The sequence below is a fragment of the Perna viridis genome, chromosome 5 (genome assembly GCF_037379345.1).
Source record: "Perna viridis isolate PV_CMFRI_1.1 ecotype Kerala chromosome 5, ASM3737934v1, whole genome shotgun sequence".
Taxonomy (NCBI): Eukaryota; Metazoa; Mollusca; class Bivalvia; order Mytilida; family Mytilidae; genus Perna; species Perna viridis.
Genome location: NC_142449.1, coordinates 299,260 through 318,160, shown reverse-complemented (window position 1 = coordinate 318,160; position 18,901 = coordinate 299,260). Strand labels below are relative to the sequence as shown.

General features: G+C 38.8%; 1 protein-coding gene across 4 annotated transcripts in view; it reads left to right on the top strand.

Annotated features, from left to right (window-relative positions):
* The window catches only part of LOC148615495 (RNA cytosine C(5)-methyltransferase NSUN2-like), a 56,933-nt gene that overhangs the window by 3,949 nt on the left and 34,083 nt on the right, over positions 1 to 18,901 (top strand). For all 4 annotated transcript variants that reach the window (XR_015921996.1, XM_088581741.1, XM_088581742.1 and 1 more), the window contains exons 2-4: positions 11,981 to 12,070; positions 15,695 to 15,789; positions 16,551 to 16,640. Coding sequence is in view for 3 of the 4 variants with exons in the window: in XM_088581741.1 (XP_088437867.1) it covers positions 11,981 to 12,070; positions 15,695 to 15,789; positions 16,551 to 16,640 (275 nt within the window). In the remaining variant the exon portion in view is untranslated. The remainder of the gene's footprint in view (positions 1 to 11,980; positions 12,071 to 15,694; positions 15,790 to 16,550; positions 16,641 to 18,901) is intronic.

Here is an 18,901-nt window from a genome sequence, read left to right as displayed (position 1 = left end):
ATCCACCTTGCCAGCTGCCCCTGTGGCTCCTTTACTTAGCCAAGTCAAGCTGTGGTGGTCTGTCCATACTATAAAGGGACGCCCCAATAAATAGTGATGAAAGAGGCGTGTAAACCGCACAATGGCAAGCAACTCTTTGCGAGTTGTACAGTACTTCTGTTGTTCTGGAGTCAGAGTAAAACTGGCAAAAGACACTGCCCTCTCTTGACCCCCCTGGACCTGCAAAAGCTCAACCCCCACTGCCCTGTCAGAGGCATCAGTATCTAGGATGAACTGATCCGCAGTATTGGGGATAGCTAGGATGGGTGCTGACAATAGGGACTGCCTTAAGGTTTCAAAGGCTTCTTGCTGTTTTGTAGGCCGTTTACCTGTTAAGTCTTGCAGAGGGGTGGCTATTTTGGAATAATCCTTGATAAAGGCGTGGTGGTAGTTCGCAAATCCCAGGAACCTTTCTACCCCACTTCCCTCCCCAAAAACTCAACCTCCTGTTGGAATAGCTCACACTTTTTGGGCTTCAATTTCAAGCCATACTCCCTAAACATTTCAAATACTGTCCTTATATTGTCATAATGTGTATCCACATCTTTGCCTAAGACCAGTATTTCATCCAGAAAAGCCAAGACCACATTCCATGTCAATCCCCTGAGGACAAGGTTCACCACCCGGGCATACGTGGCCGGTGAATTGCATAAACCAAAGGCCATACGGGCAAACTCAAAAAGCCCATACTTGGTAATAAAGGCCGTTTTCGGGCGGTCAGACTCCTTGATTTTGACTTGCCAATAAGCAGAGTTAGCTTCCAGTTTGGAAAACCAGACATTACCCGCTAGGGAATCAAGGCACTCTTCTACCAATGGAAGGGGGAAAACATCTTTGTGAGTGAGGTGGTTGAGCTTGCGGTAGTCTATACACCACCTAACCCCGCCATCCTTCTTACGTACCAATACTGGGGCAGACGCCCATTCTGGTATGGAGTGTTGGATCACCCCTGCCTCGCACATTTTCTTCAGGTGGGCTTCTTCATGGGCAAAACCATGGGGGGTACGGCACATACGCTGCTTAATTTGGGGTGGTCTCCAGTGTCAATCTCATGTTCTATGTGATCAAAACTCCCCAGGTCAAGTTCATTTTTTGCAAGTACATCCTGAAACTCCTGTAGAAGTGCCGCTAATTTAGGGTGATGTTCTTCCCCAAGCATTCTCTTCGACCTGTTATACAATTCCCTAAGGTGGGGGGTACCTCCACACTAGAGTAGGGCGTGTCCTCTGAGCTTGATATCTGGTCTATAGTAGGACCCTTTAAACAACCCCTCCCTTTCTTCCCTCAACACTCTCCACCTCCTCTGCATGAGCCAGCTCAATCCCCTTTTCTAGCTCAGTGAACAAGTCTGACACATTGATGAGACACACAATGGGCTCTGAGCCCGCACTGTTCAATATATATGGGATCAAAATCTCATTGACCGTGCTTGCCCCTAGGAAATAATCCTGATTCAAAGTTTCGCTTAGGATACCCTTCAGTCGGACCACAGAGTTCGGGGGTATTTTTACTCTTGTCTCCAGAGCCACCCTTGCTACTTGGGGGCATTCTGAGACTGGCCCACTGCTCATTGGGACTGACTCCCCCTAACTGAAAATGTACCCTTAGCCAACTGCAGGTCCACCCCCTGCAGCTTCAAGAAATCAATCCCCAGCAACATCTCATCACTTATTGGGGCTACATGAACATCAGCTTCAAATGTTTGCCTACCAATCCCAATTTCCACAGGCCCTGCTACAAACCCATTCATCTGCATATCTCTGCCTGCATGATTCATTACTACCTCCTGCTTAATGGGTGGTGTGACATTTAGGGACTTGAACACTTCATCAGAAATGAGGGTGACCTCAGCGGCTGTATCTATTATCGCTGTCACCTCCTGGCCCAGGACCGTAACTGGGATTCTTAACATGTTCCCTCCCAACACATGTCGGACTGCAACAGTCTCAATTTCTCTATCTACTTCCTCCATCTCAGTTTCTGAACTTTCAACAAGATCGATAGGATCCCATTGATTCTTTCCTTCTATCACCCCCCTTGCCTCACTGGGTGATTTTGTTCTATCCCCCACCGTTTCAGTATCTACTTTCCCATGATCCAATCCCCCTTTGTGCTCTTGATCTTCTCCCTATTTCGACCAATTTTCCAACTCAGTACAATCCATTGTTACCTCCCCTGCATTCAGGCGTATGGTGTCATCACTACTAGATGAGTCGTCCCTATTGACTGACGCCCCAAAGAAGTACTGCTCCACTTCCTTATCCAACTCATCAGAAGCATCAGACTCATAGCCTTTTTCTGGAGTTGGGGTTACATTAGGTGGGTCCCCATGGGATAGCTTTTTGTCCTCATTAGTGTCATGTGCTAGCAATGTATCGCCACCTGGGCTTGAGGATCGGAAATTTCTGGGCATGGGGCTAGGAGAACGTTCTGGGCTTTGCTCACTATGGGCTGGACTAGATATGGATGTGCTAGCTAGTCCCTGATTTGGAGAACGAGTCACCCGCACCCCCTGATGTGGTGATGGGGTGCAAGAACGGGCACGGCTTGACAAGTTTAGATCTCCTAGGAGTGGTCTCTAAGGCAACCTTGTTGGGCTCTACCCCTCCTTGGAGTCACTTGCCTTGGGTGGGGACTCTCCAACATTGTGTTTGATTTTAGTTGGGCCAGGGTTTGAGGTTCTACCCCAGATTTGGTCCTAGGATACTCAGGGGGAACTTGCTTTCCCTTGCCATCCACATGTACTGTCTGCCCTAACTGCTTCACTACCGATGAGACCTTTGAGTTCAGGGGTCAAGTTCAGGCCTCGTGAACTGACCCGTTGCTGTTTAACGGCCTCTCTGAAAAACTTACGCTCTGGAGTCAGAGTAAAACTGGCAAAAGACACTGCCCTCTCTTGACCCCCCTGGACCTGCAAAAGCTCAACCCCCACTGCCCTGTCAGAGGCATCAGTATCTAGGATGAACTGATCCGCAGTATTGGGGATAGCTAGGATGGGTGCTGACAATAGGGACTGCCTTAAGGTTTCAAAGGCTTCTTGCTGTTTTGTAGGCCGTTTACCTGTTAAGTCTTGCAGAGGGGTGGCTATTTTGGAATAATCCTTGATAAAGGCGTGGTGGTAGTTCACAAATCCCAGGAACCTTTCTACCCCACTTCCCTCCCCAAAAACTCAACCTCCTGTTGGAATAGCTCACACTTTTTGGGCTTCAATTTCAAGCCATACTCCCTAAACATTTCAAATACTGTCCTTATATTGTCATAATGTGTATCCACACTAGAGTAGGGCGTGTCCTCTGAGCTTGATATCTGGTCTATAGTAGGACCCTTTAAACAACCCCTCCCTTTCTTCCCTCAACACTCTCCACCTCCTCTGCATGAGCCAGCTCAATCCCCTTTTCTAGCTCAGTGAACAAGTCTGACACATTGATGAGACACACAATGGGCTCTGAGCCTGCACTGTTCAGTATATATGGGATCAAAATCTCATTGACCGTGCTTGCCCCTAGGAAATAATCCTGATTCAGAGTTTCGCTTAGGATACCCTTCAGTCGGACCACAGAGTTCGGGGGTATTTTTACTCTTGTCTCCAGAGCCACCCTTGCTACTTGGGGGCATTCTGAGACTGGCCCACTGCTCATTGGGACTGACTCCCCCTAACTGAAAATGTACCCTTAGCCAACTGCAGGTCCACCCCCTGCAGCTTCAAGAAATCAATCCCCAGCAACATCTCATCACTTATTGGGGCTACATGAACATCAGCTTCAAATGTTTGCCTACCAATCCCAATTTCCACAGGCCCTGCTACAAACCCATTCATCTGCATATCTCTGCCTGCAGTATTCATTACTACCTCCTGCTTAATGGGTGGTGTGACATTTAGGGACTTGAACACTTCATCAGAAATGAGGGTGACCTCAGCGGCTGTATCTATTATCGCTGTCACCTCCTGGCCCAGGACCGTAACTGGGATTCTTAACATGTTCCCTCCCAACACATGTCGGACTGCAACAGTCTCAATTTCTCTATCTACTTCCTCCATCTCAGTTTCTGAACTTTCAACAAGATCGATAGGATCCCATTGATTCTTTCCTTCTATCACCCCCCTTGCCTCACTGGGTGATTTTGTTCTATCCCCCACCGTTTCAGTATCTACTTTCCCATGATCCAATCCCCCTTTGTGCTCTTGATCTTCTCCCTATTTCGACCAATTTTCCAACTCAGTACAATCCATTGTTACCTCCCCTGCATTCAGGCGTATGGTGTCATCACTACTAGATGAGTCGTCCCTATTGACTGACGCCCCAAAGAAGTACTGCTCCACTTCCTTATCCAACTCATCAGAAGCATCAGACTCATAGCCTTTTTCTGGAGTTGGGGTTACATTAGGTGGGTCCCCATGGGATAGCTTTTTGTCCTCATTAGTGTCATGTGCTAGCAATGTATCGCCACCTGGGCTTGAGGATCGGAAATTTCTGGGCATGGGGCTAGGAGAACGTTCTGGGCTTTGCTCACTATGGGCTGGACTAGATATGGATGTGCTAGCTAGTCCCTGATTTGGAGAACGAGTCACCCGCACCCCCTGATGTGGTGATGGGGTGCAAGAACGGGCACGGCTTGACAAGTTTAGATCTCCTAGGAGTGGTCTCTAAGGCAACCTTGTTGGGCTCTACCCCTCCTTGGAGTCACTTGCCTTGGGTGGGGACTCTCCAACATTGTGTTTGATTTTAGTTGGGCCAGGGTTTGAGGTTCTACCCCAGATTTGGTCCTAGGATACTCAGGGGGAACTTGCTTTCCCTTGCCATCCACATGTACTGTCTGCCCTAACTGCTTCACTACCGATGAGACCTTTGAGTTCAGGGGTCAAGTTCAGGCCTCGTGAACTGACCCGTTGCTGTTTAACGGCCTCTCTGAAAAACTTACGCTCTTTGGTTTTGGGGAATCAGGCCTTCTATTTGGGCACTCCCTCTTAAAGTGGCCTTCCTGCTGGCAATGGAAACACTTCCCCCCCTTTGAGCTTGGGGATGGGCTATGGGAGACTGAGGGCCTGAATTGACCAGCCATATTAGTAACCAGCCTCCTTACCTCCTCAATTTTTCCCTCCAGTCGTTCAATTTCATTTTTCCAGAGAGCCTGATTCACCTTCCCTCCCCCCTCTGCAGTTGCACATACTTGAGGAAGCTCTTCCCTCTCTGAGTGGCTGCCCCACCCCCGTTCGGGACCCACCATTTAAATTTCCCTTCTGGGCCCCCTACCATTATATAGCTTGGTGGTTATACTGAAACCAGCGCATCTTATCAACTGCCTCAATGCTTGTGGGGCGTATATTGGAAGCATAGCTCCCTGCTTCTTTGTCTGCTGCACCCTGACAGAGTTTCAGAATTGCCTGCTGGAACATGTGGGGATCAGGGAGAGACCTGAATGCCTTTGTGGCCAGGGTTAGAACTCTGTCAGCCTAGCCCTCAAGGGACTCTTCTGGGGCTTGTCGGGCATTATTGAACTGCACTTGGGCCGTTTCTGGGAGTTCTTTAAACCCAAGTCGTTTTTCCAACTTTCTGATTAAGTCACTATAAGCCATATTGTGGTTGCGCTCCACCAGAAGTGCGTAATACTCACTGGCCTTTCCTTCAAGGGCCCAACACAACTGGTCCATGCACTCCAGTGGGGACCAATCATTCACCTCTGAGTACTGGGAGAACTTGGCATAAAAAGCTTGCCAGTTAGACTTCCCATCATATTTTAAGGCCTTTGGGATGGTGACACCTATAGCATTCCCCTCCCTCTTTCATCTTGTTCCCAATCATCTCCTGCCCGATGGCGTTTTATCCCTGTGGACTCTTACATCTTGGGGCCTACCCCTAAACACGTCTCCCCTACCTTCTCTATAAGGTTCGTCCCTACTGTTCCTCCCACCGTAGGGCCTACCTTTACCTCTCCTGGCTTCCCCCCTATTCGGGTCTGCTCTCCCACTCCACCTCTCTTTGAAATGACCCCTCCCACCTGCTGGTGTTTCCATCTTGTTAAGTTCAAGGCTTGACCTATTCCGGTTGTAACCCCTACTACCAACAAATGTGTCCCTCCTTGACCTTCTCTTCCCCCTAACATAACCTTCGACTAGTGGGGTCTCGTACGTCAACCTTTGCGACACTGACCTTTGTCTCTGGTGGGGGTATTTCGGGCCAGGGGTAGTGTGCGACCATGGGTTGCCTGCGATGTGGGGCCAGGGGCAACATAAAATGCAGAGTCATGCTCTCCAATATCATCTAGGGATAGGTCACTTAACTCAGGGGTGAAGGGGCTCTTTCTGCCCACGATTTTCCCTCGCTACCCAACTCCCCTCCATACCCAGTAGTGCTTAGGGTTACATAACCCTATTGGTCAGGTTTGGACCTTGTCCTTACCAACTCCACTCTTTCGACCGTGTCTCCATGCTCCCACTGGTCATCCTTATAATCCCTCTCACTTCCTTCCTCATATGGGGTGAAGTCCATTAATTCCACTAACTGGGGGGTTACCTGTAAGTCCGGAATTTCACTAAGGTCAAGTTAGGGATCCCTTTTCCTCCCTCAAATCAAGAATTTGCCCCGCTAAAGCTCTACCTATACCTGGGAGGTCTAGAAGCTCTTCATACGAGCAGTAATTCACTCTTACCTGTGTACCCATTGTATGCTAAGTGGCTGATGGCTGCACCCTCTTCTATAAAAATATCCGTAGGTTTCCAAAATAGTCGGAAAAATTGGGGAACAATTGGGCAATTTTTTTTTTTTTTTGGTTATGTGTGTATGTAGGTTTTTATTTTTTTTTTTTTTTTTTTTTAAGGGAAGACTAGATTTGTACACTAGGTCCCTTTTCCTGTGACTGACAACAATGTTCTTTTGTAAGAGATTAACTGCTGTGCTGTAAACTTATCTTCCCTAGTCCTAAATGTCCTAGACCTAGCTGTCCCACAGCGTACCAACCCTTCCAGACAATACCCTAGGATTTGGGAAAAATAATTTCCATCTTAAAATTCTTACAGAAAAGAAAAAACGAATTCTCACTGTGCTATCTCTACCCCGAGAAACACAGAGACGATTCCTCTAAATCCCATAAACTTCACGAGCGAACAACAAAAATTGGGAGCGATCCTAATGGCCGACCCTCGACCACGCGGTCAACGAGTTCCCTCCCTCAAGTTTTGCGAAGAATAGAATTTTCTGCTAAATCTGCGGCTGGAAAATCCTGCAGGTTGCAAACAGTCGCAGCGCCAATATGGTGCTTACGACTACTTACTTATTAAATGGTGTACACCTGGCTTCTATCGGACTGCAACTACGTCTTGCTACTATGCGTCTGAACTAGGCTGGAAACTGAAAACCGTCTGCTCGTTCCGGCTGGCTGGTTTTTGGCGGGAACAGTGTCGGGGATTCCCCAAAGCTGCATCCTATTGGGGCAACCTAAACCCTGGACCACTACAGAATTAATCCCTTAGCCGAGACAGTTAACTGGCTATTTAAATCTCACTACCTACTACAATGCAGGTAGGCCATCCCGCCACATTGGAGTTGATTCATGTACTTGGTATATTTAATGCATTTCTGATCCTGCCCAGGCTTCATTCAATACTGGTATATGTCTCATATCATGTGTTGTGTATTTTTGTATGAATTTACATTCCTGTCGCTTGGACCTTTATGGAACAATGAAATATTCTCATTCTTTTCATATATCTTTTTATTATTTACTTATATCAATCATTGTACTTGATTTATACATGTATGCTTTCTATGGGGCCTTTAATTTGGAAAATATGGTATGGTCTAAAATGTGTAACCCATACCTGTACTCGTACCAACTTTTCCCTTTACCCAAATACTATTTTGCCAATTTCTTCATTATCACTTTATATTATTAGCTGAAAGTTGGTACACATTTACAAAATGACATAATGGTTTAGGGATGATTTTTTCCCGCTTTTTAGTGGGATTCTGCTATGTCAAATCTGGATTTTATCATTATGATTCTGTTTTACTGTATATTTACTTCCCATTTTGCCAATTTCTGCTTTGTTTGTAGATCTTGTAAAATCATCCTTGATTGTTAACCTAGAATTAATGATTTTTAAATTGTTTTTTGAAAAAAAAAATGATATTAGATTTTTCGTCTTCAGTAGGTCTCGAAATTCCTGTGCCCATAATCAAAGTCCGGTATTTTTGTTATCTGTACAATTTTAATGCATAATTGACATTAGAACATCATAATATTATAAAAATTTTCATTGACAATAAATTAAAATAGCATGGGACTCTGCTTATGAGACTTTATTTTTCATTCTGGATAAGATTGTATCCATTCTCTGCTGGTACTGGGATTGATGATAGATATGGTAAAGAATTCAAACTCAATCACTTCTTTTTTTTTAAACAAAATCAGATCTTTCAAAACTTTATCCAAAGTCTTAAGCTGAAGTTTTAACCTCTTAATGATTTCAGAAAATGTTTAATTCGGAAAGAAAAGTGAGAAATGGACAATAATTAGTTTGCTACGGTAACTTCTGGTTACACATTTTAGACCTTTTTGATGAACCTTGTCCTATCGGGTAAGTTGAAAATTCTACTCATCCAAATTGAAATCTTCTAGGTTGTCCTTTAGTAAATACATTGTAAATATTGAAAAATGAATAAAATTTGGTTGTCATTTGGGCAAGTATACTTGAACTTCTACAGTACAGAGTGAACTCCTAAAATGTAAGCGGTTGGAATTCTGTTCCCCCATACCCCTACATCTTACTTTTGAGCATCATATTGCAAACCACTTGTTCCAACGTTCTTTGAAATCGGCAGAAATATAGTAAAACATTTACCATTTAAAACTTTTTATACAGTTTCTTTATTCTGACATGGGTAGAGGTGACTAAACTAAGAAAAACTAATGATGTACATATGTACCTGATGATCCAGCAATCCTGGAAATCCTTTCTAAAAGCAGTTTAAATGAACTTCACATTTGGTTTTCAGCATTTTGAATAGGTACATCTGGTTAATATAATTACAGATTTTAATTGGCGAAATGAAAATATTATATTAACCAACAAATTACCATTACCAACTTTAAATTTGTTTTGTCAAAAGTATATTGCATTCCATAAAATTAGTGATCTAATTCAAAATGGCTGGTTGCTTTGATATCTGTCTTCATTACAAATGTTTTCTTGGTATTTTACAAAAAATTAGGATTTTTTTTGCTTGATTTCCGGTGGGTTAAACTTCCTTTATGTAAATGAAAGACTTGAAATATTTTGAAACAGATGTTTATCTTATTCACATTTGCGATGGCTTTCAATATGTCAGACGCTAGAGGTTAGGTTAGCACAAGTCAGAAAATAGCCTGCTAGACAACCTTTAGCACTGCTGTAGTATCTTATATTTCTGTAGCCAATAACAACATTATTTCTTCAGATTTCTTACAAAGTCTTTTTGGAAGTTGTTGGATAACTTACAGTTCAGAATTTCAAAAGAAAATGTTGGGAACTAACTACTTGGATATGGATAAAAAAATTGTGGGTTACCACTGAGAAAGTGGTGTTCTACCATGTCAGTAATCAGTCATGGTATGTCCCTTTCTGTACTGTACTTGTCAGAATGGTAGTTTCACTTGTCCTGGGCAATAGGACGACCTTCATACCCAGCAATGGGATGATTTTTCAAGTAAAATACGATATTGAGGCAGTTGGTGCTTTCAAAGTAAAGGACAAATGTTTTTTCTACCATTCTGGCCGAATTTCACATAGTGAAAATCAAGTTGTAGTATGGTGAATTTTGGTACACTGGGTAGGTGGCAGACGGGTGGAGAAATTATTTTTGTAACACTTTTCTTAGCAACTACTAATCACAGAATCTTGGTATTTGGTATCCACATTCAGGTACAGGTCTCATATTGTGGGATCATATTTCAGGCCTGTTGGACATCTTCCTGTTTATATTTGGTATCCACATTCAGTCTCATAACGTGGAATCAGATTTCAGGCCTGTTGGATATCTTTCTGTTTAAGAAAATTTGGCCATTATTGTCTTTGACCCATTTTACTTAATTTACTTTTACATCTAAGAAAAATTCCAAATTACACTTCCACTTTTTAACGAAATACCCCGTGATCTTCAAATAAGATGCCTCCATTGGTTGTAAAAATGAAAGCAGATCTATCATAGTATGCAAAAAATAATAGTAACTTATTCATGAATTTTTGGCATGAACATATGAAATAAGATAAAAAGGAATGGTTCAAAATTCCACCAGTTTAAATTATAATATTAGAATTGGAGTAGACCTAGATTTTTGGACCATGTGAGGCATCCATTTTAAAAATGTTAGAGGTATTTTGGTCACAAGTTTGGGTTTTAATGGTTACATTTATTTTATGTGGATGTACAATGTATGTGTTTCTTGGTAGAAAGAGTTCTTTCAATTGAATGTACCTACTGTAAGTGTTTGAGTCATTTTTCAATGTTGGTTCTTTGACCCAGATTCCCTAAGTTATCTTAGTCACAACCTTATTTCAAACTCAATGAGTTGAAAAACTAAAACCGATGAATAATACCAAAAAAACTGCAAGTGTCACTTTGTATATAGTATATACAGGTTACTTGTACAAAAAAATACTGCATGAAATTTAACAGTTTATTAACAAATCCTAATCAAGTAACATTAATTGGGAGAATGTATCTCTTAAGATGGACATGGATTGATAGAATGTATTGACTTTTAACCCCTGTTTTTAAGAGACAATTTCCCCTCAGATGGATTTTAAGATTTATTCTGATAAACCAAAGAAGAAGCAATAATCAGATCATTGTTATCTACAATGTAATATACTTACATGATCATCATCTTCAGTTGGCACCCATCAATGTTTACTAACCTGACCATCAAATCTAGTTGACACCAGTCAATGTTTACTTACCTGACCATCAAATCTAGTTGACACCAGTCAATGTTTACTTACCTGACCATCAAATCTAGTTGATACCAGTCAATGTTTACTTACCTGACCATCAAATCTAGTTGACACCAGTCAATGTTTACTAACCTGACCATCAAATCCAGTTGATACCAGTCAATGTTTACTTATCCAACAATCAAATCTAGTTGACACAAATTAATATTGACTTACTTGACCTTTAAGTCTAGTTGACACCAGTCATTTTTTACTTACCTGATTATTAAATCCAGTTGATACCAGTCAATGTTTACTTATCCAACCATCAAATCTAGTTGACACAAATCAATATTGACTTACCTGACCATTAAGTCTATATGACACCACTCATTGGTTACTTACCTGACCATCAAATGCGGTAAACACAAATCACTATTGACTTACCTGACCATAAAGTCTAGTTGACACCAGTCAGTGTTTACTTACCGGACCTTCAAATCCAGTTGATACCAGTCAATTTTTACTTATCCAACCATCAAATCTAGTTGACACCAGTGAATGTTTATTTACCTGGCCTTCAAATTAGTTGACACTGGTAAACGTTTATTTACCTGACCATCAACTCCAGTTGACACCAGTAATTATTACAGTAACAGAAAGGGTTGAACTTGAGCCATATACAGTATGAACACAATTTGTTTTGTCATCAGTGTGTTGTTACAAGATAAGCCAAGCAATTGAATCAAATCTTTGTATGTTATTAAATAGAATAGACATTTATATACTTTTGATAGTAAAGATCTAACTGTTCTGCTTTTTAATTTTATTTTGATACATGTATGTGACAATGGCTTTTTTACCAATTTATTGTAGATTGAACTAACATACATGTACATCTCATATGTAGTCAAAGGAAATACCGGTATATGTAAATGTTTTTGTCAGTAGTACTGACCGATCATCCTCAGAGGTGGTAGTGGCTGTCAGTCATATACACACAGTATCAAATATTTTGCTTTTAATTGACAGGATAAGCCAAAAGGAGAGAGGAGAGATAGACAGCATGTTGACTATCCTGTAACAAAGAAAACAAATGAACAATATGAGAAGTATTATCAAGTAAGTTATAGTAGTGGACTCAATCTTTATACTGGTAAATCAATTGACGACTTTGAATTTCAGCCAGTATCATGATTTATCTAACCCAGAGATCTTTAACCACGATAAATCATGTTATTAACTTCATCTGAAGTTATTAATTGTGTATTATTTGATACGGAGTCAGGGATTGTGCTGGGCTTTGCCAATGCTATAATTTGCAATATTTCATTTGATCTGGCGACAAAAATAACCAGTTGGCAATTTTCTTGGCATCTATGTTTTGTATATCTAAAATTGACAGGAAGTTTGTCAGCAATGGGTGTCTCATCTAATCAAACAATTTTGTTAACACCTGTTCAGAGTTAATTTATGACTGAGGCCAATCAAAGGTAATTAGACCCTAACTCTCAAGTCATTTAATTAGTCATTCAAATAAATTTTCATGGGAGGTGTCAATCAGATGTAAAAATTAAAACTTACATCAATTTGTCAAAGATAAACACAATCTCATGGCACGTGGCTATATACAAGCTTCATATCTCTATTTAACCATATGCTACATTCAGAAACAGATTTACCTTCTAAAACAATATTTTAAATCCAGTGAACAATGATTATCCCATCAGGAAGTGTCTAAAACACTTTGAAATGCAAGAATTGATAAAAGTAAATGTATGCTGTTTGTTCTAAAGGCCATGCAATTTTTTGGCAGGAAAATCAGTAAAAACAAATATAAAGGGAATTCCCCAAATCTAACTTAAGGAAATACTGTTAAGGCATATACTGGATCAAAATTAAGTCATAATATACATGTATTCAGATATCAAAGAGGAGCATTACAAATAAGTGAAAACAAACAAACGGGACAAACTAATGGGTCCTGATAGTTTGCATTTTAGATCCTGTGAATAAAGAGAATTTTGATTGGTGAAAATTTATAAATAAAACATCAAATGATATTCTTTAAGAAAAATCAAGATTATTGTTTACATTTAATAAGACCACAGAGATCTACATGTTTTTAAATCATGGATTATTTGGATACTCTAAAAAATAAAACACCTATTTCTTGAGTAGTTACTATATGATGTGACTAATGGTTTAGGTCCTGACTAAGACTAGAGCTAAATACCTGCTTTATACAATCATCAAGAGTGAATCTGGGGTACATGTATGTCATGAATGAAGGTTATTTTGTTGAATGGACAAAAATTACCCATCAGTGAACTTACTGTCATATTTTTTGGCACCTAAGTTTGCTCTAATTTCTGAAATTTGGCTACAAAAATTGTCAGCTGGCGATTTTTCTGGCGACAGAATTTTGTAAGCCAGAGCATCCCCTGAGAGTGCCAAAAAACAGTTGGAACATAATAATAACTTTCATATATCAAAATTTCACTTGTTATGGTAAATGAAGAATGTCACAAATGCTTACTTTGAGTTTCAATTTTGAGCATGTCTGTTTTATTCAGAAAGGCTTGGATGGGCTTGTTAGATGAACATGTTGGAACTTATTAGTTGAATTATTAAACAATTGATAACTTGGAATTTCAGTTTATATCATGATTTATCAAACCTCGAGATGTATAATCACCTCAGTCGGTGGCCTTGGTAAATATTAGATCTATCTGGTTAATAAATTATGACACTGTAGAGCAGATAATTTTTGTGGGGGAGGGGGGCTAGTTTTGGCCTATTTTAGTGGTCTGTCTGAAAATAACAAAAATAATTTTTTGCCAAATATTTACTCTGGGCTAAAATATATATATATAGTGCACCAATTCCCATCCCCAAAATAAGAAACGCTAAAATATTGGGTATATATTTCTGCCTCGATATCACCAAATTTTACACCAGCCAAAATAACCTGCCATACGGTATTAACTTTATCTACACAGGATGAAGGTGTGTAGGCCAAAGGATTTTGATTTTTGTTAAGTATTTCAGAAATTAGTGATAGTTACACTTAGTCATTTTACTCAGAAATATATGGATCCTGGCTTGTCCGGCTATCTCCTCGTACAGTTTTTGAACTACATCTAAAATATTTTACAGGATATTTGTACACATGATGAAGATGTGCAGGGTCAAAGGATTTTTATTTTCCTGAAATATTACGGAAATTGGTGATACATGTAGTTACACTTAGTCATTTTACTCAGAAATATATGGATCCTGGCTTGTCCGACTATCTCCTCATATAGTTTTTGAACTACATCTAAAATATTTTACAGGATATTTGTACACATGATGAAGATGTGGAGGGTCAATGGATTTTTATTTTTCTGAAATATTACGGAAATTGGTGATACATGTAGTTACACTTAGTCATTTTACTCAGAAATATATGGATCCTGGCTTGTCCGACTATCTCCTCGTATAGTTTTTGAACTACATCTAAAATATTTTTTGCAGGATTTTTCTACACATAATGTTGGTTTGCAAGGTCATAGGATCTTGATTTTTGTGAAATATTACAGAACTGGGTGATAGTTGGACTTTTTAGTTTTTGTCAGAAATATACCCCAAGCAACAAAGTTCCGTATTTGTTATTGGGGGAATTAACATTTTTTATGTGCCTGTCAGTTCGTCCATCATCCTCTTTTTCTCATCGCAAGTATTTTTACATTGCTTAGCCTAACATACCAAATATTTACTGCATCAACCAACAGTACATAACCTTTCTGAATCTGCAGACCATGTCTTGATACAAAAATAAACATGTTCTTTATTTGGCAAATCTAGTGAGCGGGGGATCATTAGTGTCTTACAGATACATTTGATTAACTAACAAAAAAATCACTACTAACAAATGAAGCGGGGGCTCCTGTGACAGACAGGGCTTTTAGTTTCAAAATGTTCGCAGGCCATCCCCCCCCCCAAGAGACTTTCAATTTTAACCAATGTTTAGTATATGAGTCACTGATAAAGTTTACGTTTTGTATGTTTCTTACTGCATTGCTGATTTTTACCCAATTTATGGCTCTTTGACTTTTAAAGTTTTATAACAATTTCACTTCTTGGACTGAGACCAGATGTTATCTGACATTGAACTATTTTTTTTTGTAAACAGGTAGATTGACTTGGCATTTGTTTTAGTTTGTTCATTTTTATATGACATGTTAATTGCTTTTGGCAGAGTAAAGGGTGTATTCCTGTAGTACCAATGGTATATCAAATACTAAGACTGTATTATAGAGTTTTGATGAATGATTTTGATTTCAGCTCATAAAATATTGTATAAACAAGGCATTATTTGGATTTGGGATTATTTTGGATTAGAAAATAAGTATCAATAATATTTATATAACTAACCCCTACTAAGGGGGTTAGTCATACCATCATAACTAAGGGGGGTTAGTTAATTTTTCTTGCTTTTTGTAATTCAACTAACCTTACCCATTAGCCATGCTGGCATGACTAACCTCCTTAGTAAGGGTTAGTGTTACAAATTATTTTTTTTGTCATTTTCTAAATTCCAAAATAATTCCAAATTCAAATAATACATTGTTTATATTGCTTGTAAAAACATTACATTGATGTTATCGTAATTACCAGGATTATCAATGTGATTACAATGGTTTCTTCATAGTATTTCTACATGTATTGGACTAGTTATGGGGAAAGCCATATGTATTTCAGGAGCAAGGACTGATCCCAGAATCTGAATGGGAGGATTTCTTGGAGGCACTAAGACAACCATTACCAACAACATTTAGAATTACAGGGTTTAGAGGGTACATATCATTAGTGATTATTTATTTAATGTATGGTAATAAATTTAGAATGTAGAATGTAGAATAACTTTATTGTCCCCAGCGATGTGTCTGTCTCTTCCTCTGTCTGTACGTCCATCAGCATTTTCCACACTTTTTTTCATGCTTTTACCAAATAAGTTTGTTTTTGGTATGTGGCCAAATCTTATGAAGAGTTACAGATTAAGTTCGACTTTGGTTACAGTTGAATGATTTTTATGGAAGTTATGGCCCTTAGACTCAGAAGATTTCAGTGAATTGACTGTTTTACACACTTTTTTTGTAATACTTTTACCAATTGATTTTTTATTTTGTATGTAGTCTTCCTATTAGAAGTTAAAGATTAACTTTTATTTTGGTTACGGTTGTATGTTTTTTACAGAAGTTACGGCCCTTGGACTTAGAAAATTTCAGTGAAAGTTTTCCACATTTTTTATTTCATGGGAGACATTGGAACGCTGTTCTTTTATTCTCAGACTTTTACACTCAAAAATGTCACAACTATTTGTTCTTACAGCATACATGTTATTTATGGTAACTAGTGATTTGAGATCTTTATGCACCATTCTACTAATGAGGCTTATTATTTAAAACTACAACCAAAGATTACAAAAAATAGTTATCATTAAAATGTTAATCAATCATGTGATCATATAGTAGTTAATCACTCTCTGATGAGTATTGATAAAAAAAAAATTGGCTATAAAACTAGAAACAACAAATAAATACATGTATGTTTACAGGGAAGCCAAGGAAATGTTAAAGATTATAAAGAATGAATACATCAGTAAATTGGTGTCCAATGACAGTTGTCCTGTTCATAGTATACCATGGTAGGTACTCACCCATACTTACTGTTTACAGTATACATGTACCATGGTAGGTACCCAAGCATACTGACTTCAAAGTATACCATGGTAGGTACTCACTTATACTGACTGTTCAAAGTATACCATAGTAGGTACTGACTCATATATACATTAGTAGGTACTTACTCATATGTACTGTTCACAGTATTCCATGGTACGTACTCACTCATATGTACAGTGGTAGGTACTTACTCATATATACTGTTAACAGTATACCATAGTAGGTACTCGCTCATACTGACTGTTCACTGTATACCATGGTAATCTTTATGACTTTTGTTGCACATCTACTTTCTGTATGCTGGACTATTCTGTTGCTTATATTTTTTTGTTTTATAAATTTTTAATGCAAAGTTTTATAATAGAATTTTAAAAGATTTTGTCATAAAAATTTCTGCAACCATTCGTGAGAATGATTTGAAATTGTAATGAACCGTTTGTGTGTAGCTACACCTGGATGAATTGTTTGTGTGTAGCTACACCTGGATGGATTGTTTGTGTATAGCAACACCTGGATGGATTGTTTTTGTGAAGCTTCACCTGGATGGATTGTTTTTGTGAAGCTTCACCTGGATGGATTGTTTGTGTGTAGCTTCACCTGGATGGATTGTTTGTGTGTAGCTCTACCTGGATGTATTGTTTGTGTGTAGCTACACCTAGATGGATTGTTTGTGTGTAGCTTTACCTGGATGGATTGTTTTTGTGTAGCTACACCTGGATGGATTGTTTGTACTCTCCTTGAGACATTTAGGTTTCCTGCACGCACGATACCCAAAAGCACGCTAAATGCTCACCAAACGCACGATAGATGAACGCTTCTATTGTGCCCTTAAACAAACGCTCCTATCATTTAAATGCACGATAGACGAATGACGAAAAATAATAATATTGATGTATAATGAAGACAGAAAAAATAGAAAATAAAATTAATGAAATTATATAAATTAATAATAGCAAAAATTATAAAAATGACTGCTAAATCAAGGAAATAATCAATGTACAAAAATAAACAAACGCTTCTATCATGCATTTAAATGAACGCCCCTATCATATGTTTAAACGAATGCTCCCAGCGAACGTTTAAACGAATGCTTCTATCGTGCGTTTATTGTGTGTTTAAATGAATGCAAAACGATGTGTAAACGCACAATAAAAGATACACAAACGCTAAAATGGGAAAACGTGAACGTTTCAAGGAGTGTACCATGTGCTTGGTCCCACACAACATTTCTGGAATTGGCACTTGTTAAAACAACTATGATTTGACTTTAAAGGATTTAATATTTTAAGATATCCATAGACTGTTCTATGTGTCGTTGTCTTTTGACATTGACCCCAATAGGGTATGTAAGTCTTGTCATGTGGACTTCGTGGTTTCATGAGAATGGGTCCTGGTCAACTATTCAGATGCATGGAGATTCATCATTAACATATTTGGTTCAATATTTAAAGCAAAATATCTTTTATTGTATAAAAATACTGATAAAAAATGACAAATATCTAGTTCTACACGATAAAACTGTCAAGGAAAGCATAAAATAGAAGATTTTGCATTGTGATGCAGTGTTTCGATTTCCCAGAAGTAAACAAATTAAATACAGATCGGTCATTATACATTGGAAATTCAGGAAGGGAAACTGAAACTAGAACAAGAATTATGAACCCTATTCTCAGCTGTGACCACTCTAAAAAATAATTAGGATTCCATTTGACAAATATGTATATTGAAACTAGGTAACATAATTTCCTTCAGAAATAATATTTTCATATAAGGACATTTTTCATGTAGATATATTACAATATTTGCTTGAAGTCTTTAGGAACAGGAAGATAAAAGCAAGGTTTGAACAAGGAACAGGATTATCATAATCAGCAGACAAAGACTAGAACAGCAAAGCAGACAAAACACAAACACAAAAGTTTACTCACTAAAAGGAAAGAAAAAAAATAATCTGGATTCCACTTCAATAATCTGTGAAACTTTAGCTGACTCTAGGATAAAATAAGATCTAAAGAATAATAATATTAAAGATGATAAATCCTTTAACAGATAAATTGATGATCTATTTACTTTTCTTTTGGTAAATGGTTACCTTCAATATATCCACCAGAGCTTGAGTTAAAGGAGACAATGGAAACAGCTTTTTTCTGCATCATTTGTTTTACCTGCATCTTGAATTTGACAAAGTGGTCATCTCAGCACTAATATTTATGATAAAAGAGAC